At 32.3% G+C, this 25887-nt stretch overlaps 1 protein-coding gene and 1 non-coding gene across 2 annotated transcripts in view; both read right to left on the bottom strand.

Annotated features, from left to right (window-relative positions):
- The window catches only part of CSMD3 (CUB and Sushi multiple domains 3), a 1221229-nt gene that overhangs the window by 353787 nt on the left and 841555 nt on the right, over nt 1-25887 (bottom strand). Inside the window, exons 23-24 of the mRNA XM_054498903.2 lie at nt 24926-25095; nt 11375-11531 (exon numbers count right to left, since the gene is read on the bottom strand). Coding sequence (XP_054354878.2) covers nt 11375-11531; nt 24926-25095 — 327 coding nt within the window. The remainder of the gene's footprint in view (nt 1-11374; nt 11532-24925; nt 25096-25887) is intronic.
- LOC129043336 (small nucleolar RNA U13) lies at nt 4992-5093 on the bottom strand. The gene has a single exon (XR_008504426.1). It is a non-coding gene; the product is annotated as a small nucleolar RNA U13 (small nucleolar RNA).

Genomic DNA, 25887 nt, shown 5'->3' on the forward strand with positions numbered 1-25887 from the left:
AGCAACACTTGAGAAGTTAATATACAACCATATGAATAGTGAGAAAACTCCAGAGAAATTTACGTAACTGTGAGGAGGCTTATGTTTACATTTCAATGAAGAACCAGGCCCAGAAATTTACAGAAATCTCTAGGTTATAAAAGTTGGAGATATGGGAGATTAATATGTCCCTTAGATAGATATATTTACATTACAAAAGGTTAGAGTAAGAACGCATGATCCTTTCCATCCAATCTCCAAGGAGAATAGGTTTTTCTCCCACTTTCCAGGAGAGTAGAGGGAGAAAGCAGCAGAACAAGCTCATTTGTTTTTCTTCCTTTGTCTATGAAGCCCCTGGCCACTTCTGTAGAAGACTTTTTCATTAGGTATTCGTCGTGTTGCCCCAGGAGTAAGGACTGGGTGAAAGGAGAGCTGACACAGACATCATCATCATCATTATATTACTTAGTAAGAATCTATCTTCATCCTGAATACCTCATTTGCATATTCAAAGTAAAATTAATAAAGGTGAATGCTAAAAACCCCAACAGTCTTAACACAACACAATTAAGATTCTGAAGGAGCTGGAAAAGGACACTTCAAAAGATAAACCAAACCTGATATGAACAAATCGAAATCCTAGCTGCCCTAGCTATATAGTTTCTTCTGTTTTTAATATTTTGCAAAATATAAAAATGTAGGGTAAATGACGTAATAAATACACGAAGGACAATTAGGTGAAAACTTATATCAGTTACAGCTTCTGAGGATAGAAAACCTTTAAGAATATTCTAGATAGTTTTATGAATGAGGAAAATCACTTAAGACAAAAATGCTGGAGAAAAAACTTTTACTTGTGTCCTAAATTATATGGTGATCAAAAAGAGATCTACATCACTTTTATAGGCATAGATTCTTGACCAAATTAATCTAGATTTGAATTAGAAAGCAAAAAAGTGTATATTAGCTCACTTGTGTCAAATCACTAATTTGTATCATTGACTTTCTAGATTGTCACAACATACATAAAGTCACAAGAACTTGTATAGTTCTAAGTACTAAGTTTATCCTATTATTTCTGTGAGTTGAGATAAACATTACCTCTCAGAGAACATCAGGAGTCTTTCCTAGTCTCTATTAAGGGGTCTTAATCACTTCCTCCTCTGTTAAATCGTAGAATTATTTCTATATTTGAATTCATTTGCAATGATTGTTTCTTTTCCTTGTTTTTGTATAACTGAAATTCTTTCCTTTTTTCCCCTCCCTCTTTCTCACAATACCTATCTAGCACAAATCCTGGCACAGGCTAGATGCTCAGTAATGCTCAATAATGTTCATAATTGATTGTGGATTCTTAGACACAATTATTTCTAGGAGACAACTGAAAAATAAAGTAATGCTGATAAGAAACTGAAATTTGAGAGACCATTTTTAAAAACAGTTTCAAGAATTTCCTGAAGGTCTCAATTTATGACCACATCTGGGTGAACATGCAAACAGCTTCAGAGACATAGCCATAAGAGGTTAGCAGTCATTAACTCAAATCATGACATATATAATGAAATATAATGAAAAAATAGTCAACCAGGTCAGTCTCTCAAACACAGAAGAAACAGCAGAAGTAGTAACTTTAAAATTTCAGAACATATTACTTTGCATGGATCTGCATACTTAATACTACATTTAAAATGTCTTTGCTCAAAATTTACAAGTTTGCATTTCTTCTAGCAGATATAATATTCAGTTTATCATTCAAGATGCAATGTATTTTGAGTTTTACCATATATCATTTCTCAAAATAAAAATGGAAATCAAGCTCTGTTTTCAAGGTTTATTGCCAAATTCATCCTTCCTTAATTTGAATTTTCTGTAAATGTGGTTGGGAATTGCTGGTGATGAGGTAAAATGGATATATTCTTTGTAAATTAAGATAATTTATAATATTTTGCATTGTAGCTGAAAATGCACATGGACAATAGTATATAAGCTACAAAGCACAACATAATTTTGTCCAAATTGGTGGAATTATTGTTGCTTATTCATAAATATGCAGAAATGTCTTATCTTTATGGAAACGTTCAGCTGCTAGTCTTTTCACTGAAAAGCTCAAATACTTGAAACTGACAAATAAAGATGTGTATGAAAAACCGTATATGCTATATTCAACACTGCTTGTGAAATTTTATACGCTGATGAAATGAAAATTTCTAGAACAAAAATGAACTGATAATCCCCATTACCTAGATCTTTTTGATTTTCTGAATACCTTAAACTGAGATTTCATTCCTTTCCTGCCACCATGTAGCATATTTCTCCAAAGATACCTAATTTATTTGTAAGTTATTATTTGAAATCTACAAAAAAATATAAAGGATAACAACAAATTCATCCACTAGCTCTATCAGATTCTAGTTTTGTATCATAGTTGTGTCAGACTCATATCAATGTTAATTCAGATTAATATTCAGATTATCATTCATATTAATTCATCTTCACATTAATATTATTATTACAAAACAAGTTAAAGATTCTTTTGTATTCCTCCCCAGTCTCTTTCTGTTTTTTCCCCAAGAGCTAGCAAATATTCTAATTCAGTTTATTATTCTTGCACATATATTTCTATTACATATCTATACATCGATGAGCAATATATAGTGTTTTGCAAGTGTGCATACATTTTATAAATTATATAATGGTTTTAAAAATTCTGTGGCTTCATTTATTGCCTGGTATTGTGTTTTATCTTTATAATTATATACCCATGCATGCGCACGCGCACACACTCACACACACACACACACACACACTGTATTCATTTTAACTACTCTGTGGTATTCCATTGGTAACATATTCCCAAACTAATTGATTTTGCAGCATTTATATTGTTGCCAATTTTTTACTGCTATGAAAATGCTATACTTCTACGTTTCCTTTTGCACATGTACACGTGTTTTTATAGGGCACGCACTATTTAAAGACGTAAAGTTCATTTTGTCCTCAAGATTCAACCAAAATCTCCTAATCCATTACTTAACTTCTGTCTTGGCTTACTGAAAGATAAATAGCAAAATTTTGACCTCAACATAATTTCTCTCAATTTGTTTATGAATAACTATGTGTTCACATAGGGTAATGTCATACCTCACTAGCAAAACACTACCAGTAATACAAATAATTTACATCACTTAAAAATAAAAGTGACATGTGAAAATTCATTTTTAAATGTAATAAAATATATTTTATGGAACTTAAAAACTCTTACTTGCTTTATTTTTTTAATTCAGTTAAAATATAAATATATACTTTATAAGTTAAATTCCAGAGTATTTAATGGTCAATGAAGATATGTTAGTTTTATGTGCCAATAGTAAAAACTTCCCAATTGCTAAATAAAAAAAGAAATAGATTGTTAAAAAGGAAATTGGGAAAGTATGTTATCTAAATACATTAGAGAAATATGCTTGCCAAAACCATATATATTAATAAAAGTTGATATAATGCAAGGAGACAAATGAATATTATATTATTATGCAATAATTTTAATCTCTATAGAATTGTTGGTGAACTTAATTCATAATATTAGGCAGAATAATTTTGGGGAACTATATTTAATATTTGGTGATTAAATTCCATTTTGTCCATGAGTCTTGCAAGAAAACATCCTATTTTAAAATTCTTTATATTTACATGAAGACCTCTTCATTTATATCAACTTTTATATCAACTTCATTATATCAACTTTTATTAATATATATGGCAAGCATAATTCTCTAATGTATTTAGCTAACATACATTCCCAATTTCCTTTTTAACAATCTATTTCTTTTATTAGCAATTTGGAAGTTTTTACTGTTGGCACATAAAACTGACATATCTTCATTGACCAGTAAATACTCTGGAATTTAACTATAAAGCAGAATGTCAACTTTGCCACCTCAAAATTCATGAACAGGAAATACTTCAAGATAACAAACAATAGCTGCGATAAACCTCTGTGATTGAGATATAATAAAAAATATAAAGGGAATAAAAAAAAGAAAATGAAGAAGAGTTATACTTTTTTTCTCATTAATACAACTAATAAAAACAAATTTGATACACCATGTATTTCTCACTAATCAAACTATAAAAAAATCAAAGTTTGATTTTTTTCAATTTTTTATTTTATTTTATTATTATTATACTTTAAGTTTTAGGGTACATGTGCACAATGTGCAGGTTAGTTACATATGTATACATGTGCCATGCTGGTGTGCTGCACCCATTAACTCGTCATTTAGCATTAGGTATATCTCCTAATGCTATCACTCCCCCCTCCCCCCACCCCACAACAGTCCCCAGAGTGTGATGTTCCCCTTCCTGTGTCCATGTGTTCTCAAAAAATCAAACTTTGAAGCTACAACTTTAGAAGAATGCTTTAAGAAGACAATCCCTTCTAGTTTTTAGTTTATGGAAATTAAGAATTTAAGCAAAAACAGCTTGTGGAAATTATTACTATGCATTTCCAATTGCTTTCAGGAGTTAAGATAAAAAGATCTTTTTTTTTTTTTTTTTTAATGGCGGATGCTTTCAGTCCTACATATAAAGTTCTTACTAGAAAATACGTTACTGACAGACTTTCCTAAATTTTAATCTGTTAGACATAATCTAGTAAGTAATACTAAACATGCTAAGTTTGTATCTTGTACATCATATATTTGTACCACATTCTAGGTTGGTGATGTTTATCTTTGACTGAATATTAACTTGGTCAAAACCAATCAGCATTGGGCATTTGGCCTAAATGTATAGTTGGTGTAATCTAAATATATCCAGAAATTGAATTTTATTAGATATTGTCAAATTAATCTTCTAGGTGACTACCAATTTACACTCCCCAAAGTTTATAAGTTTCAATTTCTGCAAATTGTCATCAGTACTTGGTGTTGTACAGCTTTATAATTTTTATTTACTCTGTGAGGGTGTCATAGCATCTTATTTGGGTTTCCATTTTCATTTCTTTTTTCTTTTCATGTCTGATGGGTAATGTGCAGACATTGTAACAAGGTTTGAGGAAGGCACATCTCACACGAGTGTGAAAACCTAATCATCACACTTATAAACTAAAAAAGAACTTTTCATTTCTTAATACCTATCAAGTTAAGCATTTTTTTTTATTTTGCTGAACTTCCCTCTACTGTGAAATTGGTTTTGGCCCATGTTTTTCTTTTAGATTATTATTTTTTTTTCTTATTGACTTGTAGGATTTTTTTTTTCTAGAGAGTGCATGTTTTCCATTATATAAATACCTCCTTTTAAAATGTTTCACTTCTGTTTACCGTGTCCCTTTCTATAGGGAGGTTTTTTTGGCCCTTTCCTTTCCTTCTTCCTTTCCTTCTTCCCTCCCTTCCTTCTTCCCTTCCTTCTCCCCTTCCTTCTCCCCTCCCCTCTCCTCCCCTTCCCTCTCCTCTCCTCTCCTCTCCTTTCTGTTCCTTTCTTTTTTTCCGGGACTTGGTCAGAAAAACAGAAGCCTCTTATGTACTGTGTGTAGCTAAGATTCAAAGCAAGAAATTTGAGGCCTCGGTGATTTTGGAAATGCAAAGAGTGTGAAAGTCAGAAGACCACTGCTGGCTTTCAGGAAATTCAGCAGTTCAGGGAAGCTGCTGCCACATACAACCACCTGCCAGCACCACACTCCTGCCTGTAGCTGCTGGTGGAAAATAATGGCTTCTCCATCGATCTCACCTTTCAGCTCTCACAGATCTGCCTTTAATTGGCAGAATCTAAGCAGAGATATTTGTTGGCAAGAGAATCTGAAAAATGTAGTTGCCAGATTTTTGGTTTCTACACTTCAAGGACTCCTTAGAAGGTCAGAAATGCTGCTGATTATTGATGAATTTTTGCTTGTGTATCTTATTTCAGAAATCTTCTACCTTAAAGACACAGCTTTTCTAAGCCACACTTTTATTTTCTAAACATTTTAAAGTTTTGATATTTACATTTAGGTCTTCAACTTGCCAGAAATTAATTGTATGTAACGTGTAAATTAGTAGGTCCTTAGATATGTAAGTTTAAATTTACTAAACTTCTATGATGCGAAGGTTATGAAAATAATGATACTTTTATTATTCTAGTATGAAGAAATTTAATATTGTCTATGTAAATGACAATTAAGAAATTTTTCTTTAGTATTTCAGTTAGAATACTTTGGACTATATCATGCAGTATTGATCAATACCTCCCTTATCATGCAGTTTATTTTGATATTTTAAAAATGTAAGAAATGTCAAATGTATCTGCTAACTGGTTTATAGGACATAGAACCACATGGAGTGGCTTTGCTGCTCCCTTGTAATTTACTTATTTTCTACTTGCATTTGCATTAAATGAGTTATATAGTAAGAATAAAGGTAGAGTTAATAAGTCATCTGATAATTTTTTACAATTTACATTGCCAACAACAAACCAGTAACTAAATTAAAGACTAATTTATTATATATTCACAAGGCTAGTAGGCAAGAAAAAGCATCACAAATTAGTTAATGCCCATCTTTAATTTGAATATAAAATTTGAAATGGCCATGCTCCATGTAGATTATTAGATGATTTCAAGCAACAAAACTGGAAGGCTGAGAACATCCAAATATATTTACAGTTTTCTCTTGGGATAATGAACATTTCTCCAGTGGGATTTTTTGTAAATTAAATGTGCAGAGGAGATAACAACAAAACATCTGAGCCCAAAGTGCTGACTAATGGCTGGGCAACATGCATATTTAGCAGGTCAGCTTTTGATAAGACAACAGTATAATCCATCAATAAGGTGCAATTTGGCTCTGTAATAGATGGCTGTTAAAAATACTCAATTCCTTTTTACAAAATAAAAGTAGGATAACTACAAGTAAATAGGGCTAAAAGAATCTGTAATTAAATAATCTTCAACAAATAGGGTTTAGAGACTTCATGAACAATATGAATGATAGCAGGAATAAGTCTTTCCCCGACAGTAAATGTAACAAAAATTTAAAAAATTCAGATTCTCAAGAATAAAATGACAAACGTTTCTTTGGGAAGAATTGCACTAACATTATTTCTCTCTCTTTTTTTTTTTTTTTTTACATTTACATGGACAGTTTTAAAAATAACATTAAATCTATAAAACTTGAAATTCATATAAATATATAAAACTTGAAATCTATAAAACTTGAAAAACTCAAATCTTGAGTTCAGGGCTAGTATAGCATAGTGGTTAGAGACATGGATTCTAGAGGCAAAGACTCTCATTTCAATTTCCATGTCTGTACTTGTTAGCTCTGTGACCTTGGGTGAGCAAGGTAATTTTGCTATGCTTTTTATTTCCTCATTTTCTCCCTGGGAATAATAATATTATCTTCCTCTTTGGGTTATACCTTGCATCTGATAGGTGGTAGATAAATGTTAGCTGTTATTATTTTAATTCTTATATTGAACATTATGATAATGACCAAAGTCTCTATGTGCCTTTTAAATAAAATACAAACCCATGCTATACTCCACCTCACCCCTGATGATATAGGAGTTAAGAAATTATTTAGGCAGATAGTGAGAGTATGGGAGTTCTTGGTAAGTTTTTCCTTTTAATGAAAAGCGGCCACCAAATCATTTTCTTTTCTAACAAAGAGCAGCTTATAAAATCAAGCTGCAAACATAGACAAGCAAGCTGGACACTTACATGGGTGAATGCTGGCAGTTGTGCCAATAGAAAAAGGCTATTTGGGACTAGGCATGTTCAAAATGGTGGCTCCATCTTCTCTTCACTTTGCCAGCCATGCATACAGTAAGGAGAAAGCAACATGGTGCAGGCCAGGCAAAGACCCCATTTGCAAAATAAGATTAGGGTGGGGCAGCCAGCTTCTGGTGTGTTATGTAAATGTCATACCTGGTTCAACTAATCTTTGGGACCTATGAAAATCAGACACCACCTCATAAGCCTGTCTATAAAATCTGGTGTACTCTGCTGTGGGCTGGAAGTCCCATTTGGGAACCCCTCTCTCTCACAAGAAAGACAGCTGTTCTCTTTGCTCTTTCTTTTGGCTATTAAACCTCTGCTCCTAAACCCACTTCTTGTGTCTTTGACCTTGATTCCCTTGGCATGAGATGATGAACCCCGGTTATTTGCTACTGCCAGTTTCCAACTTTATCTCTCATTTTGTCTCATTCTCCTTGCTCATTTAGCTACAGGCATAGAACTCAAGCTCAGACTTCTTTTAGGCCTTTGCACTTGCTACTCCCTCTGCCTAGAATCCTTTGCCTATATGTGGTTATTCTTTCTTATCACTCAGGTATCAACTCAGATAACATCTCCTCTAAGATGGAGTCTGAACAAATTAGCTAAAGTGGTCTCATCTTTACTATCTATCTCATTGCCCTGTTTTAAATTACTTCCAAATGTAGTTCTCTTACCTTTTGTTCATAACTTTCTTTTATGTCTTGCCCCACTAAAAAGTTAGTTTCTTATGGGCAGGAACTTTCTCTTATTAATTGTTCTCTATATTCTCAATATATAATATTCCACTGGGAAAAGACAAAATTTAAGCCTATGACCAGATTAATAATTTCAATAATAAATAAATTAGTAAATTTCAATAGAAGAGTAAAAGGGAAGATATGCCAGGTGACCAAGTAGAAATGATATCTCTATAACTTAGCCTTTAGAGAGAGTAAAATATACCAGATTTAGAAATCATTCTTGAAATGTGTGTTGAGAGGGTGAAGGAATCTGGGCAGAATATCCCATTGGGTTTTGCTGAATTCTGTTATAGGATTATGGAGAACAGAGTGATGTTTTAGGAAGGATACTGTATTGTGATCTCAATTTCTGATCTGTTTTTCAACTCTAGAAGGAAGTAGTAATTTTCTCTCACCCTACTCCCTGTACTCTCTCAGAAGAACAGGTATGCCTTTATTGGTTCCTCCTCATAGGGAAATTAACAAGTAACTTGTGTTGAGTAAAGTACCTGACATTATGTCTCATTTGGATATTTATTTGGGATGAGTTTCAGATTTCTCAAAGGCAAGAGTAAATGACAGTAATTGTTTTGAGAAGAGTGAGGAAGATTAGCCTGACTCAATAAGGGAGTTGGATTCTGGGAGGTTTGAGGGATGGAAGAGCAGTGAAATCCCCTAGAGGTCATAAATATCTAAGTGTATCTCACACATGCTTTATATTCAACAGTACAGCTGTCCACACTTTAATTGTCAGAGCAAACTAGAGTTGACTGAGAAATTTATTTGGGAGAAGAATATTTCCCCAAAAAGACTACATGAGATTTTTCTTGACAACTCTAAAGACTGAACAGATTTAATTTGCTTTAGAAAAACGAATGGGGCTGGCATGGTGGCTCACACCTGTAATCCCAGCATTTTGGAAGGCCGAGGCAGGTGGATCATTGGAGGTCAGGAGTTCGAGACCAGCCTGGCCAACATGGCAAAACCCTGTCTCTACTGAAAATATAAAAAATTAGCCAGGCATGGTGGTGGGCACCTGTAATCCCAGCTACTTAAGAGGCTGAGGCAGGATAATTGCTCAAACCCAGAAGACAGAGGTTCCAGCCTGGGCGACAGAGCAAGGCACTGAAAAAAAAAAAAAAAAAAAAGGAAAAAGAAAAGAGAATGGGATATTTTCTCCCTGTCTAGTGTGGTATAGGATTTCCTATACCACCAGGCATGGTGGTGGGTGCCTGTAATCCCAGCTACTAGGGAGGCTGAAGCAGGAGAATTGCTTGAACCTGGGAGGGAGAGGTTGCAGTGAGCAGAGATCGCGCCATTGCACTTCGGCCTGGGCAACAAGACCGAAACTCTGTCTCAAAAAAAAAAAAAAAAAGAAAAGAAAAAGAAAGAAAGAAAATAAAAGAAATGCAAAATGATGCAGAACAAAAACCATTATGTAAACATTGTGTCATGCATTTCAATATTACTTTAAAATCATCAGTGACCCTGTTAGAAAACAGAGAAAGAGAAAGAGGACAGCAGATTTAAAAAAAAAAAAGTTTGCCCATCCGAGCAGATCACACCACTTATATTTGTGCAATTGTACTCAATATCATTACTTTTAGTCCATCACATAACAATACTTGTAAACACAATTTGTCTGGACTATTATTTTTCCTTAGGAAGACTCATAAGAAATCACATTGTACACACAGTTCTGAAAATTTAAAAATACGTATTCAGCATTCATTTTGTTAATTTATGTTTAGTTAATGTTAGTGATGTAACAATTTTAATAGGTAGAAAGAAAAGCACTGAAATAAATAGATAATCTCTCAGTATTATGGACAAAAATGTTTTCATACAATGAGTCATTGTATTCTCTTGTCTACTATTTCTTATACCATTAAGATAGACTCTTTACACAAATTATAATTTGATTCAAATTCCCTTTAAGATCCCATATGATTATCTTTGATACTGTAACCTTTTTAACTTCTTAGTTTCTGTAATAATTTCCATCCATCTGACTTCTTGAGAAAATTTATAGGAGTCAGTAGATTTTGTCAAGCATTCTAGCAATAAAGATTTCTGAGTATTGCTACTTATTTTACTATACAACATTAATGAGTGCTCTGACCTTCCAAGAATCAATTTGATCTGATAGATTGTAAATTTATTAAATACATAGGAAGTAACACCTGTTTTACTTGTACTTTATTAGCAACGAATCCTGAACAGAGTAGAAAATCAAGAAGTATATTATTTGAATAGAATTTATTTTTCATTGGTGTAATTAGTCTGTTTCTTATATCATGGTACTAGTAAAACACATCCATTTAATTCATATAACAATTGATGTAACCCACCTACCCCTGGTTCTTAGTGTTTGAACTTTAACTTATTTAAATAGTCAAAATAGCTGACTTTAATATAATGAGATAATAGATCTGTGAGAAAGTATTTGTTATAAAACAAGTCAACACAAAAGCAGAACAAACTAAAAGCTTTAATTAATCTTTAGTGTGAAATGACCTGAAGCCTTTTAGTTATCATTTATAACTGACCAATAATAATCATTGCATCTTTGCAGTTCAAGATGGGAGTTCAAACATTGGATTTCCATCTGACAAAAGTTTTATTGTATTTCTTAAATACTGGATGAGCAGAATCCTGCTACTTAAAAATACCTAAGTAAATAAACCCAAAGTCAAAAATTACTTAACCTCTGTAAAACAAACTGAGTCGTTTCAACTGTAAAATGGCAATAGCTAAAATACCTGTAACTTACTGGGCTGTTGTTAGGGTCAAATAAAATTATATATGTAGAAAGGAGCTGTAAATTAATAATCAAATGTTGGATATCATTTCAATTTGTGCAATGTAATTATTTAATATACATGCAGCACCCCAGTGTTTGACCATTTTACTCTTCTAAAATACTTACTGGTATACACAAGTTGAAAGCCTTCATCTGTCCCTTCAGAATCGGAATTAAATTCTAGCCAGAGCTGATTTGAAGTACTACTAAGTGTCAGTCCGCGCATAGATGCACCAGTAAAAGCACCTAGTAGATGAGTCGTTTTATCTTTTCCATCATAAATCTGCAAAATATATTTATAATTAAAATGTAAATGTGTCAATAATAATTCAGAGCATGTATTTATATCTATGAAAAAGAGAAAAGTGTACTTTTTCTAAATCAGATCAGCACATTTCCTAATGGCAACTAAATATATTGGTATCTATGAACACAAGGTTAAGGAAGTTAGAATTCACATGTATAATTTTAAAATTCCAAGCTTAGTGTACTTTAAGTAATACTTGAATCAGGTGATATAGCTTCTGTTCTTATTATTTTAAAAATGCTTTTTCTGGGAGACAATTTAAAATTAAGAATACCTACCTAAAGACTGGTTTCTAAAGTTGGTTACTTGGTTAGTCGGCTGTTTCTCTGCAACTTTCTCAAGGAGATCAAACATTTACTTTTCCAACAACATGACTAACATAAAATATATTTGTGTCTGGTGCAATTGTAACTTTTCCATGCTCTTTAACTTGTTTCATATTTGACAATTTTAAAATATTAAATTAAAGGAGGTCTAAATGCTTTTAGAAACTAATTTAATAAAGCAAAAATATACAAAAATGAAACTGATAAGCTCCCACACATCATTCTCATTTTTCTGAGAGTATAACTGCTTATTGCACTCTAATTTGTTTTTCTTTTATCATTATAGACATCTCTTCAGGTCAGTAATATAGATTCTTCTGTTTGAGAGATGTATGGTGACTTCATCATAACTTGCTCTACCATTCCCCTATTAATGAACTCAAGTTTTTGCCACTACAAGTAATGTTGATATAAACACTCTTTTACATGTAACCTCATGTTTTTTCATACTTGTATTTCAGTAAAAAAGCTCTAGAAATATGAGATTCTAGAAATGTGGGATATGAAATATGGGACATGTTTATATATTTCTAGATAGTTTCCTAAAAAGTGTGTAGTAATTAAGTCCAGGGTTTACCAACAATGCGTATTACCATTCCTTTTCCTGTAAGGCATGCATTCTCAACATAATCATTATGACCCCCAAGGGTGTAAAAATCGGTTCTTGGGAGCAATAATATTGTAGGTATTACAATGATTTGTGGTTCCCCAAAGATCAACTCTCCCTGACAGACTTTATTCCATACTATTTTGTTTCATGGAGTTTCATGGGCTTCTTAGGTGGACAATAATAAGAAAAAGTGGCGAATACTGCTTGAAGTTACTGGTCTCTTAGCTCAGATTGCCTTACTTACTCATGGCCTGGTGTTAGAGTAAAAATTATGTTGTTAGATTCTACATCTAGGGATCTTGCCATGGCATAAATGTTCCTCCATAATTACATTGATGTCACCTCAGAGATGATTTTTTAGGTGGTACACAATGGAATGTTTTATTCTTATTATATTAATCTGAATAATATATTTTTTCTTATACTAGATGGTTGGTTTTAATCTGATGATTTATTTAGGATGTTTCAATATGATCTATAAATAAAAATCTGTGAATAATTTACCTTTCTTTCAAAGTATCTTTATTAGAATTTAATGTTAAGGTTATGCCAATTTTTTTTCCACGGCTCCTAGATGTTCTCTTCTAACCACATTACCCTAAACATTTTCTGCACAGAAATTCTAAGTCTCCACTGACAAGGCCTTTCTTGCAACGCTCCATTTGTAATTGATGGAATCTATAGACTCATGTGTACCCTCTAGGCGTCTACAGTTTGTTTACTTGTTCTTTACAGCGGAGAGAGAAGGTAGAAATAAGAGAAAGTGCGGAATTGAGAGTCTTAAGTTCAAGGCGACATGGTCATTGAATTCCTAACAGCAAACATTACTTGGTCTCTCTCTTTTTATACACTCTGTCAAGTTTTTAAAAAATGTACATTCACTCTTGAGAGTATTTGGATACTAGAGGGCTGTACACACAAATTTCCTAATATTATAAGGGAATATCTTGAATCCCTGGAGGAATCTAATTTATCATGCAAATAAGTTTCTGTTTTAGTTATAAGCAAGAATTTATCTGTCTTCAACAAAACAAAACCAAATGTTGAGGTTGGTAGCTCAGGCGTGCATGATTTTTGTTTGATTACATAACATTCAACTTTTCATTTCTTAAGAATAGTAGTCATTGGCGATAATTCAGAGGTAAGAAAACGTTGCTTGTGGCAAAATATAACTTGTATGTCTGTGAGTTTGAAATGTTCAATATTCTCAGAAGTATGCTTCTGAATACATTTATTTTATGATTCTATATTACACAGTATATAAATTCTGTGTTTAGAGCTACACATTCACAATCAAATCATTTAACCACTAGATCCAGTGGATCTTATTTGTGGTAATATCATCAAGGTACCCCCAAATAATATTTTCCTTGTGTTCCCCTTAACTTCTCACCAACATATAATTTAATTGCTATGAAAAATATAAATATAAATAAAATATAAGCAATTGTTTCTTGGATAAAACTACTTCTCTATTTATGTGTGGATACATTGTAAGAACTTTCAGTTTGCCAAAAATAGCCAAATAAAGGGAGAATATAAATGGAACAAGTAATTAATGTAACTGGGGAAATAAAAACTGGATGTTGAAATTTGTTTTTTATTTGTTTAAAAAGTCTTTCCTAATTTTTAAAAAATCTTCAGGAGTAATGAAAAGCAAAAATTAATGATAGTAGAAACTATTACTTTATACGTATAAAATTTTCCTATATATAACAATGTAAAAACTAACAAAATAACTCAACATTTAGTTATTTAGTTCTAAGCCTGTGTTAGGTGCTGTAACTAAAATTAAAAAAATAACATAGTAAGACATCATTCTTAACCTGAAGATCAAAAACAAATTAACACAAAATTGTCTATATATTAGATTAGAAGCATACAGCATACTTTTTTTTTTTCATTTTCTCTCTTTTTTTTGACAGGGTGTCTGTCGCCCATGCTGGAGTGCAATGGTGTGATTATGACTCACTGCAGCCCCAACATCCCCCAGTTCAGGTGACCCTCCCATCTCAGCCTCCCAAGTAGCTTGCACTACAGGCATACCCCACCAAGCCTGGCTAATTTTTGTATTTTTTATAGAGATGGGGTTTTGCCATGCTGCCCAGGCTGGCCTTGAACTCCTGGACTGAAACTATCTCCACACCTTGGCCTCCCAAAGTGCTGGGATTACAGGCATGAGCCACTGCACCAGGCAGCATACTTTTATATATATATGTATATATGAAAAGAAGCTTTTTGTAAGACACATTTTTTAAAAAAATAATCATTTAAAGAAAGGGCATGATAAAAGAGCTAGTACTTTCAGGAAAGAAAAATTATTTTAAGTTCAGCTGGATGAATATAATTCTGTACCAAAATCTGCTAACTACAATTTATTTAACACTGTTGAGTCAAAAGGTAGAAAACAAATACTGTTGAAGCTCCACTATAATCATCAAAATAAAATGAAACTGGATCATTCAACTATGAAACTTTGGAAGCATGCATAAAATTGCTTAATCAACATGAAAGGCAAGTGTTAATTAGGAAGCCTTTAAAAAGAGAAGAGTTTTATAGTAATGATCAGGTCAATGCTATTTAACTCATAAATAAAATCCTTCAAATGTAGTCAAATATATGAAAACATAAAGGCAACAAAGGGACAAAGCAGTGTAACCAAAGATAAATTATTTTTAAAGTAGTCATGAATACAAGCATACAAATAAGAAAACAAAACAGACAAAATATGCCTTTTGTTCAAAAGTAAATACACAGTACAGACTAGTTAAATTGGGTCTGACTAGAGCCATAGGACTTTTATTTGAGACTCTTAGTGCTCATATTTCTATTCTAATTAAAATCAAGACCTTTAAGTGTGTTTTTGTTTCTTTAAGCATAATCTCCCTTTTCTTTTTGTTTAATGTATATTATTATTATTAAGTTGACTTAAGGATTAATATCATGAAAGTATTGATGGCTTTTATAATGTTAATGAAATTCTTTGATGAGACTCTAATTTGTTAAGAGGGTGCAATTTTCTGATTATTTACACCAGAACAAACTAAAACTTAACATTGCCATGTTTTAATTGCCAAAACTTTTTGTAATAAATATGGGCCTGAAATTAGTTATGGTGTACAGACTCTTCCTAAATCCAGTAGGTTGAACCATATTATAACAAACTACTTATCAACACTCAAAACTCTTGCTGTTGTGAATGATATGACAAATATATAAATAGAAGGCATATTCTAACTCAATTATCTAATGAATTAGCAATTAAGGTGTTAACCTCAATCCAAGAGCAAAAAGTAAATATAAAAGTAAAATGTGAAGACAGAAATTACACATGAACACATGTATAATCATATAAATCTCCAAATTATTCCTCCTCTTGGATCCTAGCATTTTTACTTTTGCTCATTTGTTTTATAGGTTGATTTCGAAATTAAATACATTTTCTAAAAAGGTGAATTAGATGTCACGTTTGCATATAAAGAACAATTTTTATAATGGTCAATCAAAAAAGGCTCTATTCTAAAACTTTTAATATTCTCTCCAAAGATAATATAAAATAGAGTAGAGAACTTTTGTTTGCATTCAATTATTTAGGTTTCTAAAACAGCTGCATAATGTATTCTCAATTATATGAGCTAGTATGTTTTAGTGAAGGAGAAGGGGCACAACGAAGGACCAACTTTCCAGGGGCATTTGGTTTTTTGTTATTTAATAGAGTTGAACTTCCAACTCTACATTAAAGTTCTGCAGCTTATTACAAATCATTTTATTTTCCTTATCCTTAATGGAAGAGGATGAAGGGTATTATGAGGCCTAATATAGCAGTCTGTACAAATTGGCACTTTGAGAGTGCTTTTGAGGGGAGAGTTAATACAGAATTCCAATGAACAGCAAGCAGAATTGGCAGATATGTGTGCTGTACATATAAGATCACTGGTGTGCTGGAAAATGTTTAACAACCAACTCTCAAACAAACAACAAACAAAAAACTGCTAAATGTGTATACTTGTACATAAGGTTTTTAAAATAACATTTATCGCAGTAAAGAGATATTGACAAACTTTTTCTAAGAAGGGTTAGATAATAAAATTTTAGGCTTTGAGAAGCCTACCATTTCTGTCACAACTACTCAATCCTGACATTGTGGCACAGGAGCAGCCATAGACAATATGCACATGAATGGACATGGCTTTCTACCAATAAAATTTTACTTACAAAAACAAGCGCCAGGCCCAATTTGGCTCAAACATTGTTGTTTTCCAATCCCTGATTTTAGGGAGGTGTCGAGCAATGTACAAATAGTAATAAAATATACAATATTCATGACTGTACATTTCATATAACTAATTGATTTTTACAGAATGCTTTCATTGTTTTTGCCAGACTTTTGTGTATGCAATTTATGATTGCAACTGACAAACAAGAGTATTTCCTAAATAAATATTGCTTGATCGTTTTTAATGTTAACAAATAAAATGAAAGTGAAAAATCAAAAACAAGATTATGTCAGAACTTCATTAGTTTGTAAATGATATGAGCAACTAATTTGGTTAATTGAATAATAGTTTTCAAATACTGAAAAAAAATATTTCTTCAATATATAGTGCTACTCATAATGTAATGGCCACAGACACAACCCATTTCCACTTAAATCTATATAATAAGCAAACAACAAGTTAAGCCATGTTTTGTAGCATTTGCCAATTTCTACAGTGTAAATACTCCCACTGGCTGACATCAAGCTATCATTGAATGTGAATGTGATGTCACTGAATGTGAAGTTGGTTAGAGACCACAGTGAAGCATGGTATTTCTACCATAGGGATACAATATACATAAATAACCTCAAAAGCACAGATAATAGTAAAAGTAGTCCAATAATTAGAAAATTAAAAAAATTGTATTTATTGCTCTTGTTTTTAATATAATTTCAGTTAATTTAATTGTAGTTTAATTACAATCTAATTGTAATATAACTTAATTTTTGGTACTGGCTATGTTCAACAGTCAGCTCTCAAAATTACTGAAAATTTAACAATAGGCTCTCACAAGTGCTACTCCCAAAGACTCACACATAGATAGAAAAGAAACTTGAAAATAATACACTTTAGAAAACAACAGGTTAATAACTTTATCGTATCTCTACAAGAATGTGATTAATCAAGTCCTTTGAGTATCTAATTTTTCATAAATGTGACATCATTCCTCCTAACCTTTTCTTTCCCAGTTTCAAAAGCAATTTTGTGTTACTTTACTGGCTTTTCTCCATAATCATCCATAGTCTACATTTTGCATAAGAAATAAGTCTTTAGACTACACAATTGTAACCGTGGTAAAAAGATTGCCTTGAATTTTGGAATAGAATAAATTCTTTTCCAAAGAATAAAGGAATGCCCTGCTACATTCCTTTATTCTGAACATCGTCCTTAGTTTGTATTTGAAAATAACAACAAACACAGCAACAATGAAAACAGAAAATAGTATTTCTCATTGGTATTCAATTTTCATTCTACCAGGCTGACAATGGGAGCTATTTGATGTTAATTGCATAGAGCCTACATATAATAAACCCCTCTTATAAATGTTAATAGAAAGAATTAATTAGATTACATATTTACAAGTAAGGGTGAGGAAAGAAGTTCAGTATTTCTGCCATATCCTATGCCACTTTGAAAAAAATAAAATAATCAGACCCCAAACAAACTAGAAAAACATTCCCTAGATGAGTTAAGTAGAGAGCAAATATGTTAGGTTCTGATTTAGGTTTCTTAGACAGGACCTTGCATCTTACCCTTTTTGTGGGAGGAATAATAGAATGCCAATAATTAGACAATAGAGGGAACATGTACCTGGCTTTCTATCTGGAGCCCAGAAAGGTGGCAAACATGCTTGCAGAGAAGAGGTAGGAAAAAAAAAAAAAAAAAAACAAGTATGGGGGATTGGTCAGGCAATTGAGCCTGAGCCAGCCACATGGAATTCTGGTGTGACTCAGTGTCATATACAGAGTAATTGAAAAATGCTTCTTATGAGTATACAGAGAGCTGGTAGATGCAAAGAGGTTTTGCAGTTGAGATAACTAGGATCCAGCAGTGGATGCCCAATTGTACTGCTGACTTCAGACCAAGTAGCAAATGAGAGAGCTCAGCAGCTGCTGCCACAAGCAGATAATGCCCTAGGACAAAATGCACTTTTCATTTTTGACAACTTGAAGTCTTGATGCCAAAATACGTGCAGACGTTGAATTGGCAAATACAGAATTGACTGAGTTTATCCTGAATTGACCTAGATTAATTTTTCCACTGCCCAGCAAAAAGGTTGTTGAAAATAAAAATTAGGTCATTTATACAAAAATCTTTTGCTACATTTCTTGCAAATTTTGATCCAGACTCTGAAATGTATTCCTATTACATGAATATTCACTGAACATTTGCAGGGGCAGGCACTGTGCTGAGTGCTTTATAAACATCATTTAATTTAAAAACATTATCTAATTTAGTCATTACAGCAATCCTGAATGTAAGTTTTTATTATTATCAGAATGTTTCAGGGGAGGAAGATGAGATTTAGAAATCTGGAGTAAGTTTTTCAATAATTGTGTGACTATTAAGTGACAGGTTTGAGATTTGAACCTAGGTTTACCTGACCCTAAAACCCATTCTTAATGAGAAAATAGGTGTGTAGAAAAAATAATCCAAAGCATAATATGTTTTCAAAGGTTAGAATAAATTTGTGTAATGTTGATTGAGTGGGCATGTTTATCTAATAGCATATCACCAAATATAACCCTAAATTTTATTAGCTATATTTGGACAAAATAGCATGGCAATGGGGGAAATATTTAGAAGTAACTATGTTGTATAAAAATATATTCACTTTTCTTAGATTAGAAACAATAACAATTGAACTTAATTAGAAAGGAAATATGTTTCTCTTGCTTTACATAGAAAGTAGCTGAAATTATACAGTAAATTTGCCCTTTCTGGAAGAAAAAAATATTTATTGAGCATTTACTATACAACAAGCATTGTTCCTAGATGCTGGAGTTAAAGTGGAGTTAAATAGTTCCTGCTGTCTTATAGCATGCGTTCTATTGGAGAAGACAAAAATTAAAGGAATTAACTATGAATGCATAATATTTCAGGTTGTAGATCAGTGCTATGAAGAAGAATAAATCAGATTAATAATATGGAAAGAGATGATGGAGGTGAGTTTACCAGTTTATAGGAGGGTCCATTGAAGACTCTGATCATATGACATTTGAGTAGAGACCTGAAGGAAATGAGGGACACAGCCATGTGGTTATCCTGAGGAAGAATATGTAAGCAGAAGAAATAGCCTGAGCAAAGGGCTTGGTGTTAGAGCGTGTGATATGGTTTGAATGTTTGTGCCTTCCAATCATGTTAAAATGTGATTCCACTGTTGGAATTGGGGCCTGATGGAATGTGATGGCATCATGGGGGCAGAACATTCATGAATGGTTTAGCACCATCCCATTAATAATAAGTGAGTTCTCTCTCAGTTCACATGAGATCTGCTGGTTTAAAAGTGTGGAACCTGTTGTCCCTTTGCTCTCTTGCTCCCTTTCTCACCATGTAATACACCAGCTTCTCCTTTAACCTTCTGCCACAATTGTGAGCTTCCTGAGGCCCTCACCAGAAGTCTAGCTGATGTTGGTGCCATGTTTGTAGCGCCTGCAGAACCGTGAGCCCATTTAACCTCTTTTCCTTATATATTACACAGCTTCAGGTATTTATTTATAGCAATGTTAAAAAAAAAAGGGGGAGGCCTAATATAGCATGCTTGGTGTATTTGAGATACTGCAGAGAGGCCATTATGCCTGGAGTGGAGTGAGCTAGAGGAAGAGTGGCAGGAGAAAATGTCAGGCACAGTAAAATTACGCCAAAATATAGGGCCATCTAAGCCATGGTTAGGGCTTTAGATTTTACTTATAATGAGAAGAGGAACAAAAAAAGGTTTAGAGCCAAAGCACAACATGAAAAAGGGTCACTTTTGTTGTTGATTTGGAAACAGTCTATAGAGTATGCTATGGTCTCAATATTTGTGTCCCCCCAAATTTGTATGTTAAAATCCTAACCCTCAAGATGATGGTATTAGGAGGTGGGGCCTTTGGGAGGCTAACTGGTCATGAGGGCAGAGTTCATAAATGGAATAAGTGCCCTTGTAAAAGATACCCCAAAAAGCTTATTCATCCCTTTTACTATGGAGTTCACAATATGAAAATGACTCCTTGAGGAAGGTAGCCATCATCAGACACAATCTGCTAGTGCCTTAGTCTTGAACTTACCAGCCTTCAGAACTTCAAAAAATAAATTTATGTCATTTATAAACCACCTAGTCTATGTTATTCTGTTATAACCGCTCACATGATCTAAGATGGTGGAAATAGGGTGATCAGTTAGAAACAATGTCAGTTATCCAAGTAAGAGATAATAATTTAGACCAAGGTCATTTACAAAGGTGAGAAATGATTGGTTCCAGAACTTTGAAGAAAAGAACCATAGAATTTGCTGAGGAAAAATATACAAAGTGTGAAAGAAACAAGGAAGCAAGAATGAACTCTACTTCGTCCTTGAGTAACTAGTTTCTATCTACTGAAATAGAGAAAAATGAGGAGAGAGGAGATGTGTGTTTTGGACTGGTAAACTTTGAAATTTCCATTAGTCATTCAAGTGGAAACAGTGAGAGATCATTTAGATAGAAACTGGATTTTATCACAGGTCAGAGCAGATTTTGCACTGGTTGTGCTGTTCTTTCAATGTACTTTAAGGCATATATGTTTCAAAGTTTTTTTTTAATGTGAACATTAAAGGATTTTTTATAAACAAAATAAAGTTCATATATCTTTTTATATTCCTTAAAGCTGCAGTGTCAAGTGAAATCCAAACCTACCTGTGGTGTGTCATTAAAATTTTCCAAAAATAAGTAAGTAGCATGCAAGAAAATTGTCACTTAACCCACTTACTATTCCTATATGTAAACATTAATAGCAGAAGGCATCTAAAGTGTGAGTTTCCTATACATTAATGGATAGAAGGGTATATATTTGTTCTATCACCATTATAAAAACACATAATTAGCCAAGGTTGTTCATAGTGAACAGGTTAAAATACCCATTAAGTAAGCAAATTGAAAAGAAAAGATATATTCCTAAATGATCATTTTGTACCAGTTTTGTTCAATTCAGAATGGATGCAGTGAAACTTGCTTTCCACTTTAACTAAGAATCGCCACAGGAATTTTTATTTCATTTATTATTAGTATTATTATTATTGCCTTTTTGTGGCTAGAAAATGTTCTGTTTGCCTAAATAGGATTTTCTCAGATGCTATTAAAATTATTTATCCACCTTTGACAAATGACACAAATGAACAAAAAAGTTTTACAAAAAAAAGTTTCAATCTGGTATAAAGTTAATGACTCAAAATTATCTGGTAATATTGAGATCAATTTTTATTATTTAGAGTAACAGTCTGCTACCTTAGAAGCACTACAGTAAAATACTTTGATGTATAAACTTTCTTCATTTTAACACCAGAGCCGAAGAAGGATATAATCATAATTACTACATTGATGGTCATCAGATAATCTGGAGAGCTTTGTAAAAATCCAAATTCCCACATGTAGACGAACTGAATCAGAAAACCTGGGAGGGGTGCCAGTAATCAAAACTTAAAAAAAAAATCTAGAGGAGTCATATGATGGCTTACACTTGGAACTCACTGGTGTAAACTCTACTGGTATGGTTTTAAATAACTAGAGTTGTTTACAGAAAGCAAGGAGGAGAGAAGAAAAAGGACAGCAGACAAGTGAGCAAGTGAGTGGCATCCTGGACACTGAACTCTCAGAGACAAAAGCTGTACACAAATGTTTGCATGGAAATAGATGTAGAGACACACATATATTATTGTTGTTATTGTTATTTTTGTTTTGGTCAGAATCCAATATAGTTATGTCATATAGTAAACGAAACCAGAAAAAAATCTCTCCTCCTAAACTTGATTCTCATATAAGGATTACAAGAGAGTGTCATTCCAAAAAATGTAATCAATGCTACCACATAAAAGAAAAAGCAATGATTTTAAATTCTCTCAGTCAAGGGGCAGCAGGTTTTATAATGGGCTATTTGTTTTTATTCCTTATTATATGCTAGTTTAAATATAGGAATCTAACTGACTCCACCATGTTTGATATTGTAAATTACTGGAGATGGGGAGTAACTTTCGTGGATTAGTTTTCAGTTAGGCAAATAACTTTCCACCCTAAGATGGCTTTGGGCGCCACAATTTTTCAGAATTAATCATGTGTCTTTTTGAGGGTTCATCTTTCTGCTTGTATATAACTATATGTTTCCATGTCAAAGGGTATCTTTCAGCCAATAGTTGCCCATTGGATTAATGGGAAGAATGAGGTAACACTAAGCATCTTCCCTCTTATTCTGGCAGAGAGACCATGAAGAAGACAAACACGGAACTAAAAGTTCACCCTAAATTTTCTCTATAGAGTGCCTTGCTGAAATTGTTTTAAAGTAATAATTCAAAATAAATCTCAGGCAAGCCTATGAGTAGAAGGATAATTGAATTGGTGTGTTTCTATTATAATATTTAGTATATAATATTTTCCACTTTGGGGAAAGTATATTCTTGGAAAATTACAGAATTCTTAAAAGTTCTTGAGGACATAAATTTTTTAACTTTTTAAACATATAAGAGAAATCTGTATTTGAAGAAATCATTTAAAGGGCCTTACATTGAGTCTTTTTTTTTTTCTGCCTTCTTTTGTTGTTCCCTATTACATCCCCTTGTGTTGTCACTTATGGCTGAAGCTCCACCCTTCTCAAGGTAGCACATATCAGAAATGCATGTGGCTTTACTCCAAATAAGTAAGACCTTGGTTAGAAAGTTTTATTTTATTATTAAAAAGAATCATCTGTTATCCCAAATAAATTATCCAAATAATATCAGTATAGGAAAGAAATGAATGAATTTTAAGCATTACAAAGAAATATTTTAGGGAGAACAATTATAGGCATGAGTGAAGATGTGAAGAAACATTTCCTGAATTTTAGCTCACCAACGCATGTTTATTATTGTTGCTTCTGCAATACAGAGTAGTAGCTAGACTAGCTTACAGATCTTATCTATGCATTGATACGTTTTCCCCCCATAATTTGCTTGAAAATAAAAAGCACTGCCCCTGTTCTATATACAAGTGTCCTATTAATCTCAATGTTGACTCCAATTGAGCAAACATAACTTACTTTAACAGAAATACCCAAACAATGATCTAGAGGTGGGAGAGTTTTACATAGTGAATTTTGTTGCCAGTTGGAGAAAAATGCAGAAAATAAGAATGCATATTATTGATCGTAGATTAACGTTGAAATTGTATACATCTAGATACATCGTGAGAAATTTTCCCCAAAGCCTATACAAATCTTATAAGCATATCATGTTATTGTGTTAGAGAGCCATCAATTACCATGAAATAATATTTTTTTAAAAAGAAACTAACCAATAACATTAAAATCAATCATTAAAAAAAAATTCTCCTGCTGCAGCCAATTTGGAATAACATAATTTTTTTTCAAGGTTTGTGAAAACAGAAGTATAATGAATTTTTCACCTGGCTTAGGAAAATCTTAACAATTAGAAAAAAAGCTATATAACTATTTAAAAAATATTTAAATGTGATTTTTGGAAGTGTTTACTTTTACTCTAATGATAAATATAAACTATATTTACCAAAATATTTATATTGAAAATATAAATCAGCAACTATGAAAATATTTATTTGCCAAAATGTTATCTTTTTAGAAAAGTAGACATTTGATTATTTCAAAATGTTTAAATACATAATGTTTACACCGATAGTCATTATCAACAAAGTATATTTTTTCTTAATTGATAGACATTGACTTGTTTGGTTTATATATTCATAAAATGTATCCATAGTCATAAATGCAAAAGATTCTTCACATATTAACAAAAATAAATAAGTCACATTATAGACAATAGAATACAAATAGAAACAAGTCACTATTATATTTCTTAAAGAAATGACTATCACATTGCATGATGGTCATTTGATGATGTTTTATATATAATACTTATTAGACAAGATATTTGACATTAAAGTTTTCTTATTTGGGTATTATTAAAACATTAAAATTTATGTATCATAAAACAAAAATTTACCTTTTATTATAAATAAAAATTGGAAACAAAACATACTATTTCAATGGAAACCATAATAGAAAATGAGAATTAATGTATAATTTGAATGTGTGAATCGTAGAATCAACTTACGGTTAATACTATATACACACACATATATATAGGTGTATATATTTATCTATTGATGTACATTTAATGACTAAAAATGATCAATATACAAGTACGTCTGAGTTCGCCTACCTTAAGAACATCTCCTTGTGCTAAATGAAATGTTCTCGCTGAAATATTGATTCCCTTTCCTGCTTGAACCTGAATACTATAAATGCATTCATGGTTGTTTTCATAGTTGAGTGGATAATTTGGAGACAGCAAAATTCCTTCATTATTCGTTGCAGATGCACCACATTCAGCTGCAGGTAAAACAGAATATTGAAGTACAGTTTAACAGATAGCAGTATCATTTTCAAGCAATATCATGTACGGAGGTGTAATGCACTTTATTTCACCTAAAGCCTAGCAGAAAAATAATATACAGAATGGCTTTTTGTTGTAAATGATTAATTCCCTCCTCAAATAACATATGGGTGGAAGAGACTACAGCCCATCGAGAGGACACTGTGTACAAATGAAAATATACAATAGTTGTAGTAATTTTCCCCCTGGATTAAAGGATAGCATAGGAAAGGGTGCGAGCATGAATTTAAGAATGTATTTTACATTTGTGATTTCTGATAAATTTAATACATTTAAATTTATAATTTAGCTCTTTTAAATGAAAGAGTTTTGAATAATTCTAACTTCATCTTTTAAAACATTTTTACCTTTTTATTAATTTGACCCTTGTTTTTTCTCCTAATACTCAGTATTCTGCTGACACAAGAATTTCAATAATAAAAAGGGAATCAAATATTACATTATCTTTGAAAACTGATATAATAGTTAAACTCCCCTGGTAATAACAGTTAAACAATAATTGTAACAAATTGGGCATCTTTGGAAATTATATCACCTTTCTCCGTATAGAAAATTAGACTAGATTAAGGCATTCTTATAATAGATAAAATGGTACTGCTAAGCCTTCATGACTAATTTTGCAAAATTTGAGGAACTGTCTAAACATTTAGGAAAATGTGAGAATTTCTCAACAAATTTAGTTCAAACTTAATTTTAATGTATTTAAATATAAAAAGCTTGTGGCAATA

The sequence above is a fragment of the Pongo pygmaeus genome, chromosome 7 (assembly GCF_028885625.2).
Source record: "Pongo pygmaeus isolate AG05252 chromosome 7, NHGRI_mPonPyg2-v2.0_pri, whole genome shotgun sequence".
NCBI lineage: Eukaryota > Metazoa > Chordata > Mammalia > Primates > Hominidae > Pongo > Pongo pygmaeus.